The sequence below is a fragment of the Cololabis saira genome, chromosome 24, assembly GCF_033807715.1.
Source record: "Cololabis saira isolate AMF1-May2022 chromosome 24, fColSai1.1, whole genome shotgun sequence".
Classification (NCBI taxonomy): Eukaryota; Metazoa; Chordata; class Actinopteri; order Beloniformes; family Belonidae; genus Cololabis; species Cololabis saira.
In genome coordinates this window covers 8,292,464-8,311,782 of record NC_084610.1, presented here as the reverse complement: position 1 = coordinate 8,311,782, position 19,319 = coordinate 8,292,464, and the positions used below count along the sequence as shown (strand labels likewise).

The window sequence follows — 19,319 nt, the reverse complement described above, 5'->3', positions numbered from 1 at the left end:
CATGACTATGTTAATATGAAAAGGATTAGTGGCTGTCACGTGTTGGTTGAGAAAAGGCCAAAACCAAACCAAAAGCGCTGCAGAGTAGGGTTAACAAAACCACAAGAGCAAAAATCCAAAACCATGACAAGGCACAAGGAGGGAGGAACCAGTACGGACCAGCAGGGAGGAAGGGAAAGACAAGGAGAAGGAGAGAAGGGTTGACGAGACACAGGTGCAGACAATCAGGGCTGATGGGAACCAGGGAAGTCCAGACGGAACTGAAACACAAAGACACGGATTTCAAAATAAAACAGGAACTGAACCCAAACCGTGACAGTGTCGTCAAATAAAACATGCTTTTAAAAAAGACAACTTCTAAAATCTAAAATCAACAGCAACTCGTGTCTGGTTAAAGTCTTTTCTAAAACCCTCTGAATTCTTTACCCTCAGGTGCAGATGTTTAGTATAGCCTCATGTAACCTTATGCCTTATACTGACAAGACAAATTATACTAATAATAATAATAAGAAAAAAGACCTTTAAAAACAGATTTCTGGTGAGTATTATATATGATTGCTCCAGCTAAAAGCACCTCAGTGAAACATTTTGGACGTCTGCGGTGTCTTCCCTGGTGGTTTTCTGTCTCTCAGTTTCATTCCTTTGAGATAATTGTTGTTATAAACAATTTTGAAAGTTCAATAGGGCAGGCCCTAATAAAACTCCCGAACGATAACCCATCTGCTGACAAGTCTTGTGTTTTGCCTTATCAGACATGCCAGGGTCTGAAAGATTTATTACCTGTCATTTTGGTTTGAAAATTAATATTTTCCACTTCTTGATTCTGGATCTGCATTCTTGACAGCCATCTGCGCTGCGTACTCGTCTTTCCAGGATAAACTGAAAGGACATTTTTGCCTCCTTTCAACAACTTTTGAGTCAGCACTGCAGCACAGTGTGCACACAGATCTCCAGATGGCTACAGCTCTAACGTATGGATTTGCTTTTTATTACACCTGCCAGAAACTATTAAGTCATATCTTAGAGATTTAAAGGACTGGAAGGTCGGTGGCTGCTCCTGTCTGGTCCAATGCAACTTGTGTAGAAAGATGTGAACACACAAGCAAAGTTTATAGATCTTTTATTCTTTAAATTTACATTTCACCCGTCCCAAATTCCACTCCAGCGCCTTTCAGTGATCCCTTTTCATCCTCTTCTGGAAAATGCCTGCAATCACACGTCCAGGGGCGAAGGGGTTAAAAGCTTTCACTGCAATAAAGAGGGCCCGGCTTATCCCTGAGTCTATTTTTAGAAGCACGCACACACCAGATATGCGCACGTGCATGCATGGCGGACAAACAGTCATTATTTTTGGTCTCCCGTGTTGATTCTCCTCTTCATGATTGAGCGGTTTGTTGCTGCGTGTTGAGGGGCTAAAAATGGAGCCTGGGACGAGGGCGTGCATGACACAAATGCTGCCTCTTTTGTTGTGATAGGTGCACGCGCCTCATCGTGGGTAATTTCGAGCCTTAATGTCACGTTTCTCTGCCCGTCCACTTGTGTTGACATGTTGTTTCTGCCCTTGAAAACCAAATTACAAAATTGTAGTGGATTGCAAAATACTCCTCTGCGGCGTGTTCCCACAATGCCGCACCCTTTCTCCCTCGCTGAACCCGGTGGACAAAAATGAGGCTCCTGCCAGCCAGACAGTTCGTCAGTTCTGTCCTCCCATGTGCCACCAACTTGGCTGAACATTTACAGTCCACCAGAGAACAAACCCAGGGGGTCGCTTGTGCAAGGAGCGGGCCCCCCCAACACGCACAAGCTTCACTTTGTCCTTGTGCAAATGATGCTCAGCGCCCGCCTCATTCTGCTTCACCAACCGCCCTCCAAAAACAAACACCTAATCATGGCATTTATTCAGGTTGATGGTCCCGGTACTTTAGAAGAGCCGTGTTTTTAATTGGTGTCGGGACAAAGACAACAGGGAGTGAACATGAGCTAATGAAAGGAATGGGACGCATCTTTTGTCCCCGCGTCTTTTGTCTGGTCCCAGCTGAGAAACGGGATACACTGTGTTCTGCCAACGAGCTGTCAGCCGCAATTACGGTTTACACTGCTGCCTCGGAGCCCTATCCTTGTGGCTTTTGACATGGCGCTGGACGCGGTGCTGGACACAAAGCATGGAAAGTCTGACTGGGGCAGCGGGGGAAATACTACTGCTCTGAAGCGGATTAAAGAATTTATTTGATGGAACATGAAAAAACACATGACCTTTAGTGAAGGAGTCGATGCAAATATGTTAGATATGAAACGATGCACCTGTTACTCTTCATGCACAGTAGATGCAGGGCAATTGTGATATCTGTGATGGCGTGGGTGGACGGCGTTGGCAGCCACGTTAGGCCTCATCGTGGAACTGAAGTTTGTGTGCAAAATTGCAAAAATTGGAAAAGAAATTGCTCAAATTCCTTTGTGCTGCCTTAATACTCTAAGGACGAAAGCTTTCAGTTTAAAATAGAAAATATTCAGGGGGATTCATCGTTTTACTAGATCAAATTAAGATTTAAAATAGATTTAGGAAATAGTGGATCTAAGTCCTTGAGACTAAAGAGGAGTGGAGCTATAAAGACACTAATCAAAAGCCTTATCTCTAATGGGATTGCATTAGTCCACAAGAATAACTACGTCAAGTAAAATTTATGATGTATGATATATATTTATACAGCAGCTTTTGAGCAAAATCTGCTGCAGCTCCAGACAGCGCTGAAGTACATTCAGCACGGCTCAGAGCGTCGCGGCTCTGCCTCCATCCACACCCGTCAGACGCTGAAAACACTTGTGGGGAGATTTACTAAACGGGGCAAATTAGCAAATTTCACTTATTGCCGGTTTGCAGTTCTGCGGGTGAGGTCCCAAGACTGCACACATCTACAAACACAAGTCCAACCACCGTTCAGCAACGACTCAAGTCTGCAGTGCAGAGCAGATAAGTGTTGACTTCCACACGAGCAGACCTGTTAGTGATCAGAAACCTGAAATGTATCGTTTCTCCGAGCTACAACAAAGCCCAGATAAGCATGAAGCGGATTATTTGAATATTTAAGATGAGCTCTATATCAACTCTGTCGAGATAAATAAGTTTCTACTTTCACATGAGCATCATATGACTTCACTTTTCAGTTTAACTACAGTCAAATGTGTTACTGTGTTACTGTTCTTTTTGGGATCAGACAGGACATTTGAGTTAATAAGAGTTATTAAACTCTAACATGCAATCACTTAACTCTAATAAAGTAAAACCTACTGAACAACCAGATTTGTCTCTAATGAGATATGTGTAGACGGCTTTACTCCAGAAAGCCAAGGCACATCAATATAAAGTTACAGTAGCGGAAAACTCAGGAAAAAATACTTGTGAAAACATGTAAGATGGAAACTAAGCTACGCAAGTTATGTTGTTTCCATGAAACACATTAAAATAAAGGGAAAAAAGGGATGAAGCGCAGAATACAAAGACTTCTGCTTAATCAAATAAATGCTCCTTCCATCCTTCGTGCAGCAGCAACGATCATAGTCCTCAAGCGCAAATTTTAAACATACTTTTTTTTTCATTAAGAGTTGCGAGTCAATTAGTCTATATTATTTAAAAAATATTTAAATCCCCTCCTGACATTTGGCACATGCACGTACAGGTGGAGTCTTTTTCTATTACCTGTGAAATTGCACAAATTGAAATTACGGAAGGAAAATACACTGAGTAGAAACACAGCGGTTTCATGCATCAGGTAGTTTCCTGTTGATCCAAAAGAGGAATGTTTTACGTAACTGCGATGGATCTACAGGTCACATGATACGCTAAAAGTGTCACACTGGCTTTTCTGTAGGAAATGACTCCTTTCAGCGGGAGTTATTGCTGAGTTGGTATTACTAATTAAATTCACTGTGAAATTGTGAAGAAATCCCTCAGATGTATTTGGGGTTTTTCTCGCAACAATTTGTTGCAGACTTTTTTAAGTAAAAATAAATTATGGCTAAAGTAGCTGCAGAACTTATGGAATGACTTAATGACTTAAAACAAATATTGCAGGCTAATGTGCAAAAAAAGAATGACCTAATAATGACTAAATGGTAACAATCTGGAATATTGCTTTTGGACCAAAAATGTAAATAAACACGGGGACTGTGTCTACACCTTTTCCCCACGATGTTAGCACTGCCAGGGTAAATTAAGCTAGCAGTAATTTAAAAAAAAAAGCAAAACAGAGCTTGCATGAAGAGTGGTATATGGTTCTACGTGTGGAACCTACATTATTGTTAATAATTGATCGTGGCACCACTAAATTAAAATTAAATTGAAAAATATATTTAAAAAAGGGGGAGTGGTAGTCTAGTGGTTACAGAGGTGGGCTTGGGTCTGGAAGAGCCAGGTTAAGGCCTCGAAGATGGCAAGCAAAAATATATACCACTTTGGGCCCCTGAGCAAGGCCCTTAACCCTCACTGCTCCCCGGGTGTCCTGAATAAAGGCAGCCCACTGCTACTAGTCTAACTGGTGATGGGCCAAAAGGAGAGGACACATTTCAGTGTGTTTCCATGTATACTGATAAATAAAGTGATTATTATTATTTTTGTTAAAGTAGGGCTGGGCGATATGGACCAAAAGTCATTTCTCGATATTTTCTAGCTGAATGGCGATACTCGATATATATCGATATTTTTCCTGTGACATAATTGGGGTTTCCCCCAAAGCATTATAGCATAGCATCTCTGTTAGCTTCATTTTTTTTTTAAGCAAACCCTTAAAAAAACAGTCAGTTTTAATACAAAGCCTCGTGCCAAATGTCACACAGGTTCCTTTATTAACAGAGGTCTGCACAATATCAAAATGTATAAAACAAATGAAATAAAAATAAACCGCCTGCATATATAGAATAAAAATGCTTCTTGAATAAAATAAAACAAACATCCCTTTCCTGCATAACAATTAAATTAAAATACACTGTGCAATTAATACAATGTAGACAGTAACAGGCAGACTTTTCCACTGAGGTTGACAGTTGTGCAAATAACAAAACATTTGTGCAAATCTCAAATAAAACATTCAAGTCAATTTGTTACAAAATAAGCTATATCAAAATCATTAAAAAAAAATATACATATTTTTTTTCCGATATAAACGATATTGTCTCGTACCATATCGCGTTTGAAAATATGTCGATATATATTAAAATCTCGATATATCGCCCAGCCCTATGTTAAAGGCTAGGTTGCAGCGTGAGTTCGATTCTGCAGAACAGTGGCCTGCAGTGCTGAACTCCAACATAACAAAGCAGATCTGATAAATGTTTTACTGGCAACGTCTATTTTTCTACCTGGCTTGAAGACAACAAAGAAGAAGTTTAGTTTAGTTTAGTTTTATTTGGATCCCCATTAGCTGCAGCAAAACTGCAGCTATTCTTCCTGGGGTCCGACACATAATATACAGTACATGACAAAAAATTAAAAGCAAACCTAAAGAGGTAGTAAAGAAAAAGAAAAGAAAAATAGAAAAAAAAAAAGGAAATTCTACTACAAAATATACTTTCGATTTCTGTCAAATAAGACCAGTTCTCCTTTTGACACTCACATTAAGGTTACAGTCATTCCGTTAGTAGTAGCCGGATATAGGTAGAAGGAAATACCAAGTGGGCTAATCATATTCTTTGTAGTTATGTCTGGGGAGCTTCGCATACTGCCGAGGTTACGATGTGCTACGTCGGAGATTAGGTCATCGGTTCAACATATAAACATAAACCACGCTTAAATCTGGGCTTTTTTGAGTTAGTAGGCAAGAAAGAAAAAGCCGAACTGTTGGCCAGTTTATCCAATAATTCAATAGTTAATATGAATTGATGCAACACACTGGTAAACTTTGCTCCAGTTGGACTTTCTTAGAAAAAACTGTTAAAACTGTTAAAAAAAAAAAGAAAATAAATCTTCACAAATTTCATTTGTTGTCTTTTAAGTGTTTAATGGGGTATAAATGATTTGCGAATAACTACATTGGTAATCCTGTTTTACAAAGCATCCCCAACTTTGAAACGCAGAGGCGAAAGCAAAAACGTTCAATAATTCAATGATTCCACCTGAGTCAGTGAAGTGGGCTGCTCTGGGCAGAAGTCAGTGCAACACTCCTCACAGTCTGCTGCTTATGAGCTGCAGCTCCACACTCCCAATTAGCCTGCCTGGGCATGTGTCGCTAGGCTTCATTATCCATCAGTAAATTACAAATATGCATCATTTTAATTACCAAAATCACAATCCTGTGATTTCAAAATCAGATCATCAGCGGTGTATGTTTGTTCACACGCTTGACTTTCTAGGATCAAAACAGTTGTCTTGGTTTTCGTGTCTTGTTAAAGCTATGTAAAGGTTTTTTCAGCCTCTCTCGGTCAAGCTAATGAATTCACAGCTTTTTGAATGGGAGTTCTGCACCCTCGCAGCTTGAATTATGAATGTGTTAATAAGTCTTATACAGATCTCTATTCAGTCGTCACAGACAAAATTAAATTCATAAATCCGGACCGCAGATTCAACACAAAAAAGGGGTATGAATTAGGGATGGGCGGTATGGACTAAAAAATGTATCACGATAATTTCTGGCATTTATCCCGATAACGATAAAAATGACGATAAAAAAATACCAATTCAACTCCATCTTTGTAACTATGAATCTATCTCGCTCTCAGATCCGCCATGTTTGTCATCAACGGGAATTTATCTTTCTTTCTTTCTTTCTTTCTTTCTTTCTTTCTTTCTTTCTTTCTTTCTTTCTTTCTTTCTTTCTTTCTTTCTTTCTTTCTTTCTTTCTTTCTTTCTTTCTTTCTTTCTTTCTTTCTTTCTTTCTTTCCTTCCTTCTTTTTTCCCTTCCTTCCTCCTTTCCTTCCTTCCTTCTCCCCTTTCCTTCCTTCCTTCCTTCCTTCCTTCCTTCCTTCCTTCCTTCCTTTCTTCCTTCTTTTTTCCCCTTCCTTCCTTCTTCCCTTCCTCTTTTTTCCCTTCCTTCCTTCTTTCCTTGTTTTCTTCCTTCTTTCCTTGTTTTCTTCCTTCCTTCCTTCCTTCCTTCCTTCCTTCCTTCCTTCCTTCCTTCCTTCCTTCCTTCCTTCCTTCCTTCCTTCCTTTTTTCCTTCCTTCCTTCCTTCCTTCCTTCCTTCCTTCCTTCCTTCCTTCCTTCCTTCCTTCCTTCCTTCTTTCCTTGTTTTCTCCCTTCCTTCCTTCCTTCCTTCCTTCCTTCCTTCCTTCCTTCCTTCCTTCCTTCCTTCCTTCCTTCCTTCCTTCCTTCCTTCCTTCCTTCCTTCCTTCCTTCCTTCCTTCCTTCTTTCCTTCCTTCCTTCCTTCCTTCCTTCCTTCCTTCCTTCCTTCCTTCCTTCCTTCCTTCCTTCCTTCCTTCCTTCCTTCCTTCCAAAAATCAGCTTTACACAAAAACTTCATCAACGGGAATTTATCGTTTTTACCGCAACATGACAAATTCTTATCGTGAGGAATTTTTTTGACGGTTTATAGTGAACGGTAAAATATCGCCCATCCCTAGTATGAATTCATACTTTCCTGCCTGATGGCTTCTGTGACTTAATTAGAAGATTTGTTGTTTTAAACGTCTCTGCAGCTTTATTTATTTATTTATTTTGCTCCCATCATTTAACCCGCCTCATGACTTTAATGCGTTTTGGATGTGCAACAGATGCCTGCGGTGTAATTACCAATTTCCAACTAATTCTGGATTTTATATCCAATGTCGGTATTCACAGAGAAGCACAAAGACGCACTGAGACACCACAGCAAATTGCATTACTGGCCTGTTTTTCCGACTCCACCAGCATGAAATGAGGGTCAGATGGTTGTTTCCGACCGTTCACGGGACGCAAACCGATGGAGACTCACACAAGGGTCACCCATTCTCTTTTATCAGTCGCCATGACGTCAGGCGCTGCCCTCGGGAAGCAAATTTGCGACCCAGAGGAAAAGGCCCTTGAAGGAGAGGCGCGTTTGATTAATCGTATTGTTCCTGTCTCGTTCACCTTGTTTCACTGGAGTCACCCTGGACGAAGCAGCCAGAACGGAAGTGCACTGAATGTAATGAGGCTGCTGCATCCTTCCTCTCTTTCTCTGTCACTGTCTCTCTTTGTAAACTCCTCCGTGACACATTCAGACATCTTATTCTCAGTTCTCCTCACAACAAAGACCTCTGTCAACACATCGCGCTCTGTCCAAGCCACAACGGGGTCAAGTTGGCCTGTCTCTGCCCACGCGGAGCTCCCGATCGCTCCTGCAGCCCTCGCCTTTCACCGCCGCAACATACATGTTTCTGACATCGAGTATCTGTATTAGTTTGAGATGACTGACTCTGCCGAGGGGTAGCCGAGGCTATTTATAGCCTCCCGTCTCTTGATGCTTACCCACTGGGACTGGGAAGATGGGAGAATGGAGAGAAAGAGAGAGGGAAAGATAGAAGGGAAGTAGCAGCAGAAGGGAGGAGAGGGCTGCTGGGTAACTAAGCTACATCTAAGATTGATGGGTCCTGTTGCCAAGGTATAAAGTACCTCTTCCCTGCAAGCGTGTGGTTTTGTATCACGGCTGTCTGTACACACCTACGGTCCCTCCACGTGAGTGTCAGGTATCGGCGGTGCGGTTTGAGCTGAAAGCTTATACGCTTTGTCTAACTAACCACACACACAGACACCCGTCGCCCTAATTCCCCCGTACTTAAGTGGGAGATGTAAAGCGGCGACCGGCGATTTGTGCAGAAAAAACGAGCATTGAATTACTCCAAGCCACAGGTGCCATCACAATCTGATACGCCTCATTTCCATTGCAAAATTCAGCAGTTTGTCATTTGAATTGGCTCATCAAGAGATATCAGCTATCACTGATGTGGTTGGGTTTGTTCCGGGGGGGCGGGAGTGTGCGAGGCGTCCGCTCCTGCAATGTCCCCTCGCTGTTTACATGAAGGCAGCGTGCAAATAGATGAAACCGCAGGCATGACCAGTGTCTCACACAATCTGAAAGGCACCTAGGGCTGTGCGATTAATCGATTTTAAATCTAAATCGGATTTATTAATCAAGACGATGTTAAAAAAAGGAAAATCGGGAAAATTGATTTTCCTTTTTTTCAGCTGGCTGCATTACAGACAGAGCTTGTTTAGTCATCTTTGTTTGGTCAAGAAAATTGTAAATGTTGTCACTTTACTAAACTCAAGGAGGATTTACAGTATCTTTACAGTATCTTTCAATTGCACTTCATTCCCAATAGGGAAATTTGTTTGCTATTTTTCTTTAAAAATAAAGATAAAATATTTGAGACAATTTATTCCATTGTCTTTTGTAGTTTTACCAAAAAAATCGAAATCGAAATCGAAAATCGGGTTTTCAGAGAAAAAAATTGGGATTTTATTTTTGGCTCAAAATCGCCCAGCCCTAAAGGCACCTGTTAAGAGACCTTTTGTTTTTTTTTTTTTGGGGGGGTGGGGGGGTCGTATATGAAGTGGAAGTGCAGGATCTGGAAGCCCCTTGTAGTTTGAAAAGAACCAGGAATGATGATCGAATCCACGCCCAGGGATTAGTCCGTGAAGGGTGGAGCCAATCATGCAAGGTGGTGCGAGATGAATGCACAATCAATGCATCCTCAAGCCTCACAGCTAATTAAGTGTGTGTGTGTGCGTGTGTGTGTGTGTGTGTGTGTGTGTGTGTGTGTGTGTGTGTGTGTGTGTGTGTGTGTGTGTGTGTGTGGTCCACAGAGAATTCCAGAAATAGATCACGGACAGTGAGACGCTCGCCTGTTTTCCTCGCTTTTATACCTCCAAAGGGATTTCACATGGGGTTTTTATCTCGCATCCAAAGGAATAATTGCATGTTTGTGCATCTCAGATGTCCTTAAGCCCTGAGCTCAGGATATATATGCGGATCAGGTGGTTGTGATTCCTAAAAATACATGCATACATACAGAAAGTGTGTGTTCGTAGGGGCAGATTCCTGCACCATTTTTGTTATTTTACTTCTACCTTCCCATCACCTCGTCCTCCCTGCTTCTCCTCTCCTCTCTCCTCTTCTCATCCTTTTCTCCCCGTTTCCCCTCTAGATGCATCCTCATCTTCCTCCTCCTCCTCCTCCTCCTCCACCTCCACCCCTCTCTGTCGCTCTGCTTTTTATAGCCATGTCTTCCCAGGGCTCAGCAGCTACAGAAGCCTTTTCATGTTGCCACTATAATTACAGCCTACACACACGCACGCCCACGGACGCGCATGCACACACACACACATGCACAAACACAAACACACACACACACACGGAGAGGAGCGTACCGTGTCTTTGTGTCTGCTAGTGTGTGTGCGTGCTCCGCATGTGCTGTTATACACAAAAGGGTGAGCTATTTTTACCTCTCTCCCGCCCTCCTCCCCCTCCTCCTCTCCATCCCATCCTCATCCCTCTCGCTGCTGTTAGCCACATTTGCTATGCCGAGCACAGGCAGTATCAGTCGAGCCCCAACATCTCTCGCCTCCCTCCCTCTCTCACACACACACACACACTGGAGCTGATGTCTCCCTCCGAACCCAGGCTTATTTCAGAGCTCGTCCTCAGCCGAGCATCCCTGCAAATCCACCGCCGGCTCGTCCGCCGCTCATGGATCGGCCAGTAGCTCCGGTGGTGGGAGCGGCGCCGCGGCATGTGCTCGCCGCTGCGCTGATGACCTGAAGCCCGCGCCAGCACCCCACCCCCCCGCCCCTCACCACCCCTTTTCTCCCCACTCTCCTCATTTCACACTCCGACCGCGCTTTTAATCGGGTTTTGTCTCCCGGAAGCCCCCGTCTCGATGTTGCGGACCATATTTGAAGCGGACTGTTCTCTTTCTCCCACAGAGGGAATCCTGGGAAAGGAGCAGTCGATCGAGGTTCTCAAGACATCGGCGCTCAACCACATCCCAACAGGTTGGACACTCTGTGTTTCTGTGTGTGCATGTGCTTCTGTAAACCAGTGTGAGCATCTACTGTACGTGATTTCACTACAAACAGCATCCCCGATGACTTCACATTCAAAGATGTTTGATTGTGGGAGAACAAAAATTGCCCTTTTTTTAAAATTCTGACTTTAAACATAGTTTCAGGCTGCAAATATCTCTATGAGCAGAGACAGCGCTGGATGCTGAATGTTTTATTAATACAGTTGCCTTCTTGAATGAAAAACCAGAGTTCTTATCGTGTGTGAGCTTTTTTGGGTCTCGTTGATGCATCTTCTGCAGTTGAACACTCAAACACCAAACAGGACTTTGCATGGACAGTTTCTGTCCCTAAATCTCTGAGTATTCAGAGTATTACAGTGCAGATACAATTACATTGTCTGAATGATGTGGATGCAGTGGATCACATGTGTGAGGAGTGGTAAAGAGCAGAGATGAGGGAGTGTGGAGTGAAAGGGGCACAGATGGGGATGAGGTAATCTGAAGGAGAAATGAGTATGAGGTAATTTATGCATAATGCATCATCTAATTCTATAATGAGGAAGCTTAAACTGCTATTCACATTGTTTTTTTTTTCCCATCACAGAGGACAATTTGGATTATCTAAAGATGATAAAAACCAAACGGTGACAGTTGAACTCAGAATGCTGCTCAGTCAGATCAGATTAGACGCTGTTGAACAGTCAAACAGCAGGAAGCTCGCTCAGCCTGTTGCTGCAGGGGAACAAACAAACAAACAAACAAAGCTCCTCGCTGTCACCCTCAGCATCGCCCCGTTGTGTCAAAACCTTCACAGGCTTCACGTGTCACTTCTCGTGTTGCCGTGGTTATTTTCTGACATGCCCGTGGCTCGGGCTGTTAAAATATTGAAATCCACGAGAGCGATCAGATATTCTGGAAATCTGTCGTCGTCGTGGATACGGGGGCTCGAGTCCCGGGGCCTCCGCGGTGCGGCCCGGACCATGTGGCTCCTGGAGTGAGCGGGGAGCAGCTGCCGAGCATCCAGAGGACGCTGCAGTCAAGTTATTGTGCTGTTGATTGGGTTTTTAATTAGGGCTGGGGATCCATTCAAATGTCAAGAATCGATTCGATTCTGATTCTTAAGATTCAGAATCGATTATCAAGATTTTATTTGATCCGATTCGATTCCGATATTGATTTGGGTTAGTGTTATTAAAACTGTTTTTTGAGCTGTTGTATGAATTATATGACTGTAGTTATGCAAAATATTACTGCTAGTATTATATTGAGATTCAACAGCAAGTATTGGCAGCTAATGATGCTGTAAGGACCAATCAGCTCCCAGAATGCTGATAGAACTGCTTTCAGAAACATCGTGTGGGTCAGAATTACCAAACAGATCCAGGGAGGAAACAGAGACGGATGAAATCGGTTTTATTTTTTCCCACATTCCGTTTTTATTTGTTCCATTTTCGGTCTATTTTGGTTTTTAATTTTTGAGCATTTGGTTTTTATCATTTTTTGCAAATGTAACCCCAAGACAGTATATAAAGTAATGAAATATAGACAATTTATGTAATTCTAACCTAACGCTTTAATGTTTTCATCACTTTAAACATATTTAAAGACAAAAACATGGCACCAGTTTGTCTCGTGTCCAACAAAACATTCCTTTTTTGGAGATAAACAAAAAAATAACCAAAAGTTGTAATGTAATGATGAAAAAAAAAAATACATAAATAAAAAAAAAAAAAAAAAAAAGTAAAATAAAATAAAAAAAATCGATCTTTAGACATATGAATCAATTTTTAGGAATTAATATGAGAATCGATTTAGAACCAGAAAATCGATTTTTTCAACACAGGCCTATTTTTAATGCAGCAGCTGGTGCATGTGAGCACGATACATGCAGCGCTTTGTTTCTGGATGCAAAACCAGCGGTGGACGCACCTGCGCCGGGCTACGTGACCTAAACTACACACCTGAGTTTGGTTTCATTCAAAGTAGCTGTTTTTTTTTAAAAGCAGGAACATTTTTTTTTTTTTTGTGACACCTTAAACTTTTGCTCAGATTTGTTTAACTTGCAAATGTTGGCAGGAGCTTCGACTGGAGAGGAAATGCTTAAATCAACCACGAAAACATGTCAAAAAGGTTCAGGTGGCTGCAGTGACTATCCATATGTGGCATTTGTGACATACGTGGAGGATAAAACGCGTACTCATTGGACTGCACGCAGCTTTGGATTTAAGTGCTCGCTGTCCCTTTTGCCTGCGTCAGCCCGGGCAGCGAGGTGTGACACGCTCGATTAAAGCCCTGCCGCAGAAGCAGAGATGGACCTGTGCACGTACAGCAACCTCAACCTTCACACACCGCCGGCTCCCAGGTCTTGTTATGTCTCCACCACCTCCTTCCCCGTAAAGCCGCGTTCCTGCAGACCTTTGCGTGATGTCATTAGGACAGCGACAAGTCGGAGCTCGCTCCAGGCAGAGCAGGGCTCGCTGCACCTCCGCACGTTTTCCTCTTTCTGTTCCCTCCGCCACACCCTCCCTCTTTAAGTGGTTGCAGTAGATCACGGTCTGTCATCTGCGCGGGTTTACCAACAGAAAAGGAGTTTGGATGCAAAACTTGATGTGATTCAGGGCAGCTTAGAGAAACTAATCCCAGTCCATCCTCAGAGACCGACTGGTAAACCAACCTCGGCTCTTTTCTACCATCAACAGATGCGCTACTTGTTGCCATTTTATCTCATCCCAGCGTCAAATCCACTTTGAAACCCACCCAAAACCAGAAGAAAACCTCTGCCATTTTGCCGAGGCCGCTCCTAAACAGCCCTGTATGTCAGTGTGACATCTATTAGGCCTAACGAGTGTGGGGCTCAGGCGGCGGAGGCCGTGGGACGCACACTCGACGAACCGAGCCTCCAATCACAGACGCCAGCCCTCTGCATTGTCTGGTATAAATAGATTTGCAATCGGAGCCAGAAGAGTTGTGGAGAGCGCCCGAGGGGTTGTAAACAGATTGTGATTTGTTGTGGGGAGACGAAGGAGAGAAAGGTGGGAGGGGGCTTCGCCGAGCAGAGCCTGAGGATAGGCCATGAAGGAGGAGGATGGAGGGAACGCTGCTGACGGGGAAGGAGCATCTGTTCATTGATGGAGCCGAAGGAAAAAGAAAAAAAAAACAAGACAAACCTCTAATAAATGCAAGCTGTGGATGAGAGAGTCTTGTATTCTTTGAGTTATAAATCAACCGAGAGACTCCCTGTCAAAGTCAGAGGGAGAAAATAGCATCTGAAACGCGTCGTCAGTTTCCTCGGAGCAGATCAAAGATGTTCTGTATTGAAGGAGCGCGCCCCCAGTTTGATAAACTGGGACTCCACTGAAGTGGTTCCTGGTGGAGCAGGTAGGGCTGGAGCAGCTCCGGCTCCGGGAAGCTCCTCCGCTCTCCCCTGAGACGGCACGTTTCCTTCTGTTTTGGTTTTGTGGCAAGTGCCTCCCGCATTATCCTCTATCTAGCACACATCAGTAAACTGAAGTACACGTTTGACGTCAGCGCTTGTTGACGAAGATGTGCCAAATCACAGTTTATCTTTTTTTTTCTTTTTTCAAAGTTGCTCCCAGATGCTTCTCGCTGACCGTGAGAGCTTTTTTCTTTTTTTTCTTATTCCCTGCAGTGAAACTGTTAGTTAAGTGTGTGTTTTGACCTTGCGACAAAGTAAGAGTTGCAACAAACTTGTGTAATGTAATGCCGCATTTTATTTCACCTGCTGTTTTGTCATAAATATGACAAACGCTCGTCATAACTCCAGCTAAAAGTGTGTTCTTTCCCCCAGTTGATCGATGCGCTGCAGAGTCACATGTAATGAAATATTGCTTATTAATATTTCTGTTGCTTTTGTTATGATCCTGCAGTAGAAAAACATCTGGGCAAGCCTCCCCGCGGGGGAAAGTCCTTACTCCGCTTCACCTGAAACCATTTTGTGGTTTTTATTTGTTTGGGAAATGCAGGCAAATTCCAGGCCAGGAATTTGAGCGTGTGGTATTAAACCGCACAAGAGAGAGACGGAGATGGTTGTTATGAGTCGGGGACGGGGGCTTCAGAGGAGACGTTGCAGCTGGACGGGACGCCTGCGGGGCAAGCGGGAGAAGGAGACAGAGGCAAAAACCGGCGTGCCGAGGGTTTTCCTTGGCTGTACGAGCAAGGAAAGCAGGTTGAGCAGAGAGGGTGAGGAGGCGGAGAGGGAGTGCTCTGCATGTGTGTGTGTGAGAGAGAGAGGGAGAGAGAGGGAGAGACGCTGGTTCCTGGAAAAGCAGAGGGCTGCAGAATAAACAGGCTGCATGCCTGAGACTGCCCTGTGATGTCACCACTGGGCAAACGAGGGACGAGGGGAGGAGATAGAGAGGAGCGCAGGGAGACACCCATCAGGTTAAAACAAGAGAGGAGATGAGCGCCGGGCCAAAAGTGACGGAGTGAGGCGGAGAGCGCGGAGAGAAGTCAGATGGGCAGGAACGGGAGCACGCTGTCACTCCTCGTAAGAGACTGAAGGAAGAACGGCAGAGGAGGAGGAGGAGGAGGAGGAGGAGGAGGAAGACGAGGACTAGGAGGAGGAGGGAACATTATCAAGGAGGAGAGGACGAAGAGAGGAAGCTGAGAGAGCACTGATGGGTAACGAAGGCTCTGACTCTTTCTGAAGCTGCCTCTTTCATGTGGTGAGCAGTTAGTGCTGCCGGTGTGTCAGAGATGCCTTATGAGGTGTGTTTGTGTGCGTCACTGTCAGCCAGCGTTTGCGGTTGTGTTTCCCCGAGTGCGAGTGGAACATTTTGTACAGAGGTGTGTGTGTGTGTGTGAACGCTTTTGTGTGGATGGATTTGTCTCAGCCAAAAATGGAGCTGCAGCCTTTTCGACAAGTGCATATTTTTGATTTCATCACCTATTTTCAACCCCACATCTCTCCCGACATGCCTTTCTTTGCCTCCTTAACTGCTTCTACACGACCTGCGTCGCTTTCAAACTAATATTTGATTTAAAAAAAAAAAAAAGATCACTGATCACAGCGTTGTGTTTAGATTTGACATGTGCTTGTTCTTTAAAACTTTAAATCGATTCCTTGCAGACTTCTCCGCAGCCAAGAAACACTGAATCACAACCTCAAACTAAGAATTACTCACACAGTTCCAGGTAAAACTATGACACAGCTTGATAAACAGGACGTTTACATGCGACACGGTTCTTCAGGAGAACGCGGTGACGCTGTGAAACGTCTCCGCTCCCGTTCCCGTCTAATCATCTGCCAGATCGTAATCAACGTCTCTCCTGAAGCGAGCGAGCGAGGGGACGAGAGGACAGCCAAAAAAACGGAGGACGTTGCTGCATTCAATCAAACCCTTCACACTCTGTTGCCCCTACTCTACGACATCTCCGGTGCAGGGATGATGACTACGGGAGGAAAAAGAGTCAAAGAAGGCATCTCATGACAGGGAAAAATGTCAAACCTCAAGTCCTGCAGGCTGGAAAAGACGGACTAGCCCCCGTTGAATGAGTTAAAATCAGACTTTACAGTTTAGCGACCACTGACTCATCTGTTGTCGTCATCTCCCACATGACTGCCATCCTTAAGGACCCGTTGCATGTTATTGCGATGTCCTCCTACGACACGGGTTGCAATAACCGCAGGGGAGGGAGGGGGGGCTGAACAGGGGGGGAGGGTTGTTTCGTCCTCTGCACAAACGAGGAAGTAGTTTTTAAGTGTATAGGCGCCATATGGTCTTAAGAGTAAGTGAAGCCGCTTGGATGTACAATTACAGTTTGTTTGCGTTGAAGACGATCAGCGGGAACAGAAAAGGAGCCTCCGTCTGAGTTCCCGTCTGCGAGCCATTAAAAAGGCTCTTTGCCGGATGCTTTCTCCCAGCGCTGCGCGCCTGAGTGAGAAATGTGTCAGATAATAAATGACGTGCATGAATCAGGGCCTGACACAGGTAGGGTATTACAGGGGAAATGAAAAGGATCACAGCAGTTTTCAATGAAAGATGCAGGAGAGTAGGTGTTTGTCTGCTTGTTAAAAACCTCTCAAACCCACTTTGTCATCGCGGGCCTCGGCAGTTAGTCGAGATTGCTGCATTCGAGCTCGTCTGCACCCTCCCATTAAGCGCGCCAGCGATGTTGTGTTTGCCTCTTATTAACACGAAGTTCGACACAAGTGTCTCTGGCTCTCGCTAGGCTCTCTGTAAACATGTAGGCAAATAATCGGCCAATCGACTCCTATTTATTCAGATTTAATGGGAGGAAGCTGCTTGATTGGAGGGCTTCCTGTGCAGTGATTTGTGGCATGAGCCCCGCGCCTCACCGGGTCAATGCAATCTTTGTCAGATGTCGCTGGGCTTCATGAGCCGGCTCACTGCAGCATCAGTCACTGGCTGTGGGACCGGAGCAGAGATTTGTTGTTTCTTTTCCCCCGTTGCTGTAGAATATTTATCCCCTTAAGAGGACTCTCTTATCACCTGTTCCCCGGGAGATCAAAGGTCAGGCTCATGACGTTGGTATGATTTAAGTGAAGGGGACATGAGGGACAAAGACTGATTACTTATGACACACGTTAAAGATAAAAACCCTTTTTTTGGGAAATGGTGTGATAAAACAATCAATACTCCTCTCGTACTGTTGCACATGGCTCCAAAAGACATTACTTTCATGAGTTATGGGGGAATTTTGTTTATTTTCTTTTTTTTAAAACTCGTCTGTGTGCATTTTCTTTCAATGAAACTGTACAGCTGCAGGAAAAAAAATGGAAATTACACTTTCGGCTTCCTTTCTAGCAGGTAGACTCATTAAAGCATGTTTAGAAGAGCTTTTATTTAATCCCATTAAACTTGACAACCTTGCAGTTGTACCACGAATCAAAGACACAAACACCGGCGCGTTGCACAGAAACGTGCTCGGGTCATTTCTGTAGTAGTAGTATATATACTATATATATATATATATATATATATATATATATATATATATATATATATATATATATATGTGTGTGTGTGTGTGTGTGTGTGTGTGTGTGTGATATATATTGTGATATCAGTCAACTGTATGTTGCTTTAATGGTTTTTTCTTGGAGTCATTTGTAATAGAAAAAGGTGCATCTTTTACTCTGCGTCTTCCCCCTCTTTCTGCATCTGCACTCAGACCTCTTTATCACAGATGAGATTATATTAAAGCTATTTTAAGGAATAAGATTGTGGAGTGGGCAGACATTCTGACTTCATAACCTCTTAAGTTTTCTAAAGTCTGAATATGGAACTTTATTAAGTCCAAAGTAACAATGCACAAATCTGTTGGAGGCAGACATATGTCTGTGATTTCCATATAGACAATTTATAATCTAATTTTGAGATCATCTTGTCAGTTACGTTCTAGTTTATTATGTTGCATGTGGGACCAAGTCAGAATTTACTATTTAATCCAATTCATATGAAAAAAAAACTATTTATATCATATATCAGCCTAAAAATAGCAGGGATATGATTTATTTTTTTTTTTTTGTCTGTATTGCCCAAACTGTTGCATGATCTGCACTGAGTGACATGCAACTGATCACAAATGGGCTGCTGCAGCGGTCTCAGAGCACACTGTACTATTATACCAGACTCTACTATCAACACATGCTCATATACATGTAATCTGCAGTAAGCAGGATGCACTTGCAGTATCTCCTTCTTCTTTTTCCTTTGTTTGTGTTTCACATAGGGTTTATGTTGCCATGGGACTGGCTTTTGCAGTATAGAGGGGGGTTTAGTGTCCTGTCCAAGGACGCTTTGACCACAGGTGTCAAAAGTGTTCACATTCATTACTCAGGTAGAAGTATAGATACTAGAGTTTAAAAATACTCCTGTAGAAGTTGAAGTATCAACTCAAGTTTTTTACTCAAGTAAAAGTATAAACGTACTGGTTTCAAAACTACTTAAAGTATAAAAGTAAAAGTAATATAAGGGGGGGGGGGAAGCCATTAAGGTCAAAAGCCATTGAAAATGAATACATCTTAGTATAATGCAAATATATTAAAGAACCATATATGTGTACTATTGAGCATTAACATGTGTTTCAGACAGCAGCAGATATGATGACTAGTTGCCTATAAGTATGGTAATGGTGCAAAAAGTCAAACTTCAGAGGCATGTTATCATTTATCCTAATGTTTATTGGAATGTACATCCAAGTTTAGTTGCAGGAATCTGAGGGAACGGATATAAGAACAAAACTGGACAAGAACATCTGAAACAACCACAACCAAATTCACTCTATCCAGATGGAGCAATTTAACTGGATAATCTTTTTTTTAAAGGCCGAAATGAAATAGAGTAACAAGGCTGTTTTTAAAATGTAAGGAGTAAAAAGTACAGA

The 19,319-nt window shown here is 43.2% G+C and overlaps 1 protein-coding gene across 5 annotated transcripts in view; it reads left to right on the top strand.

Annotated features, from left to right (window-relative positions):
• Window positions 1–19,319, top strand: part of LOC133424824 (histone deacetylase 4-like) — an 80,027-nt gene that overhangs the window by 18,331 nt on the left and 42,377 nt on the right. For 3 of the 5 annotated variants that reach the window (XM_061715354.1, XM_061715350.1, XM_061715352.1), the window contains one exon: window positions 10,870–10,938. In XM_061715354.1, coding sequence (XP_061571338.1) covers window positions 10,870–10,938 — 69 coding nt within the window. Of the gene's footprint in view, window positions 1–10,480; window positions 10,939–15,537; window positions 15,591–19,319 lie in introns of those variants that run through there. The other 2 variants (XM_061715349.1, XM_061715353.1) reach the window with 2 other exon arrangements.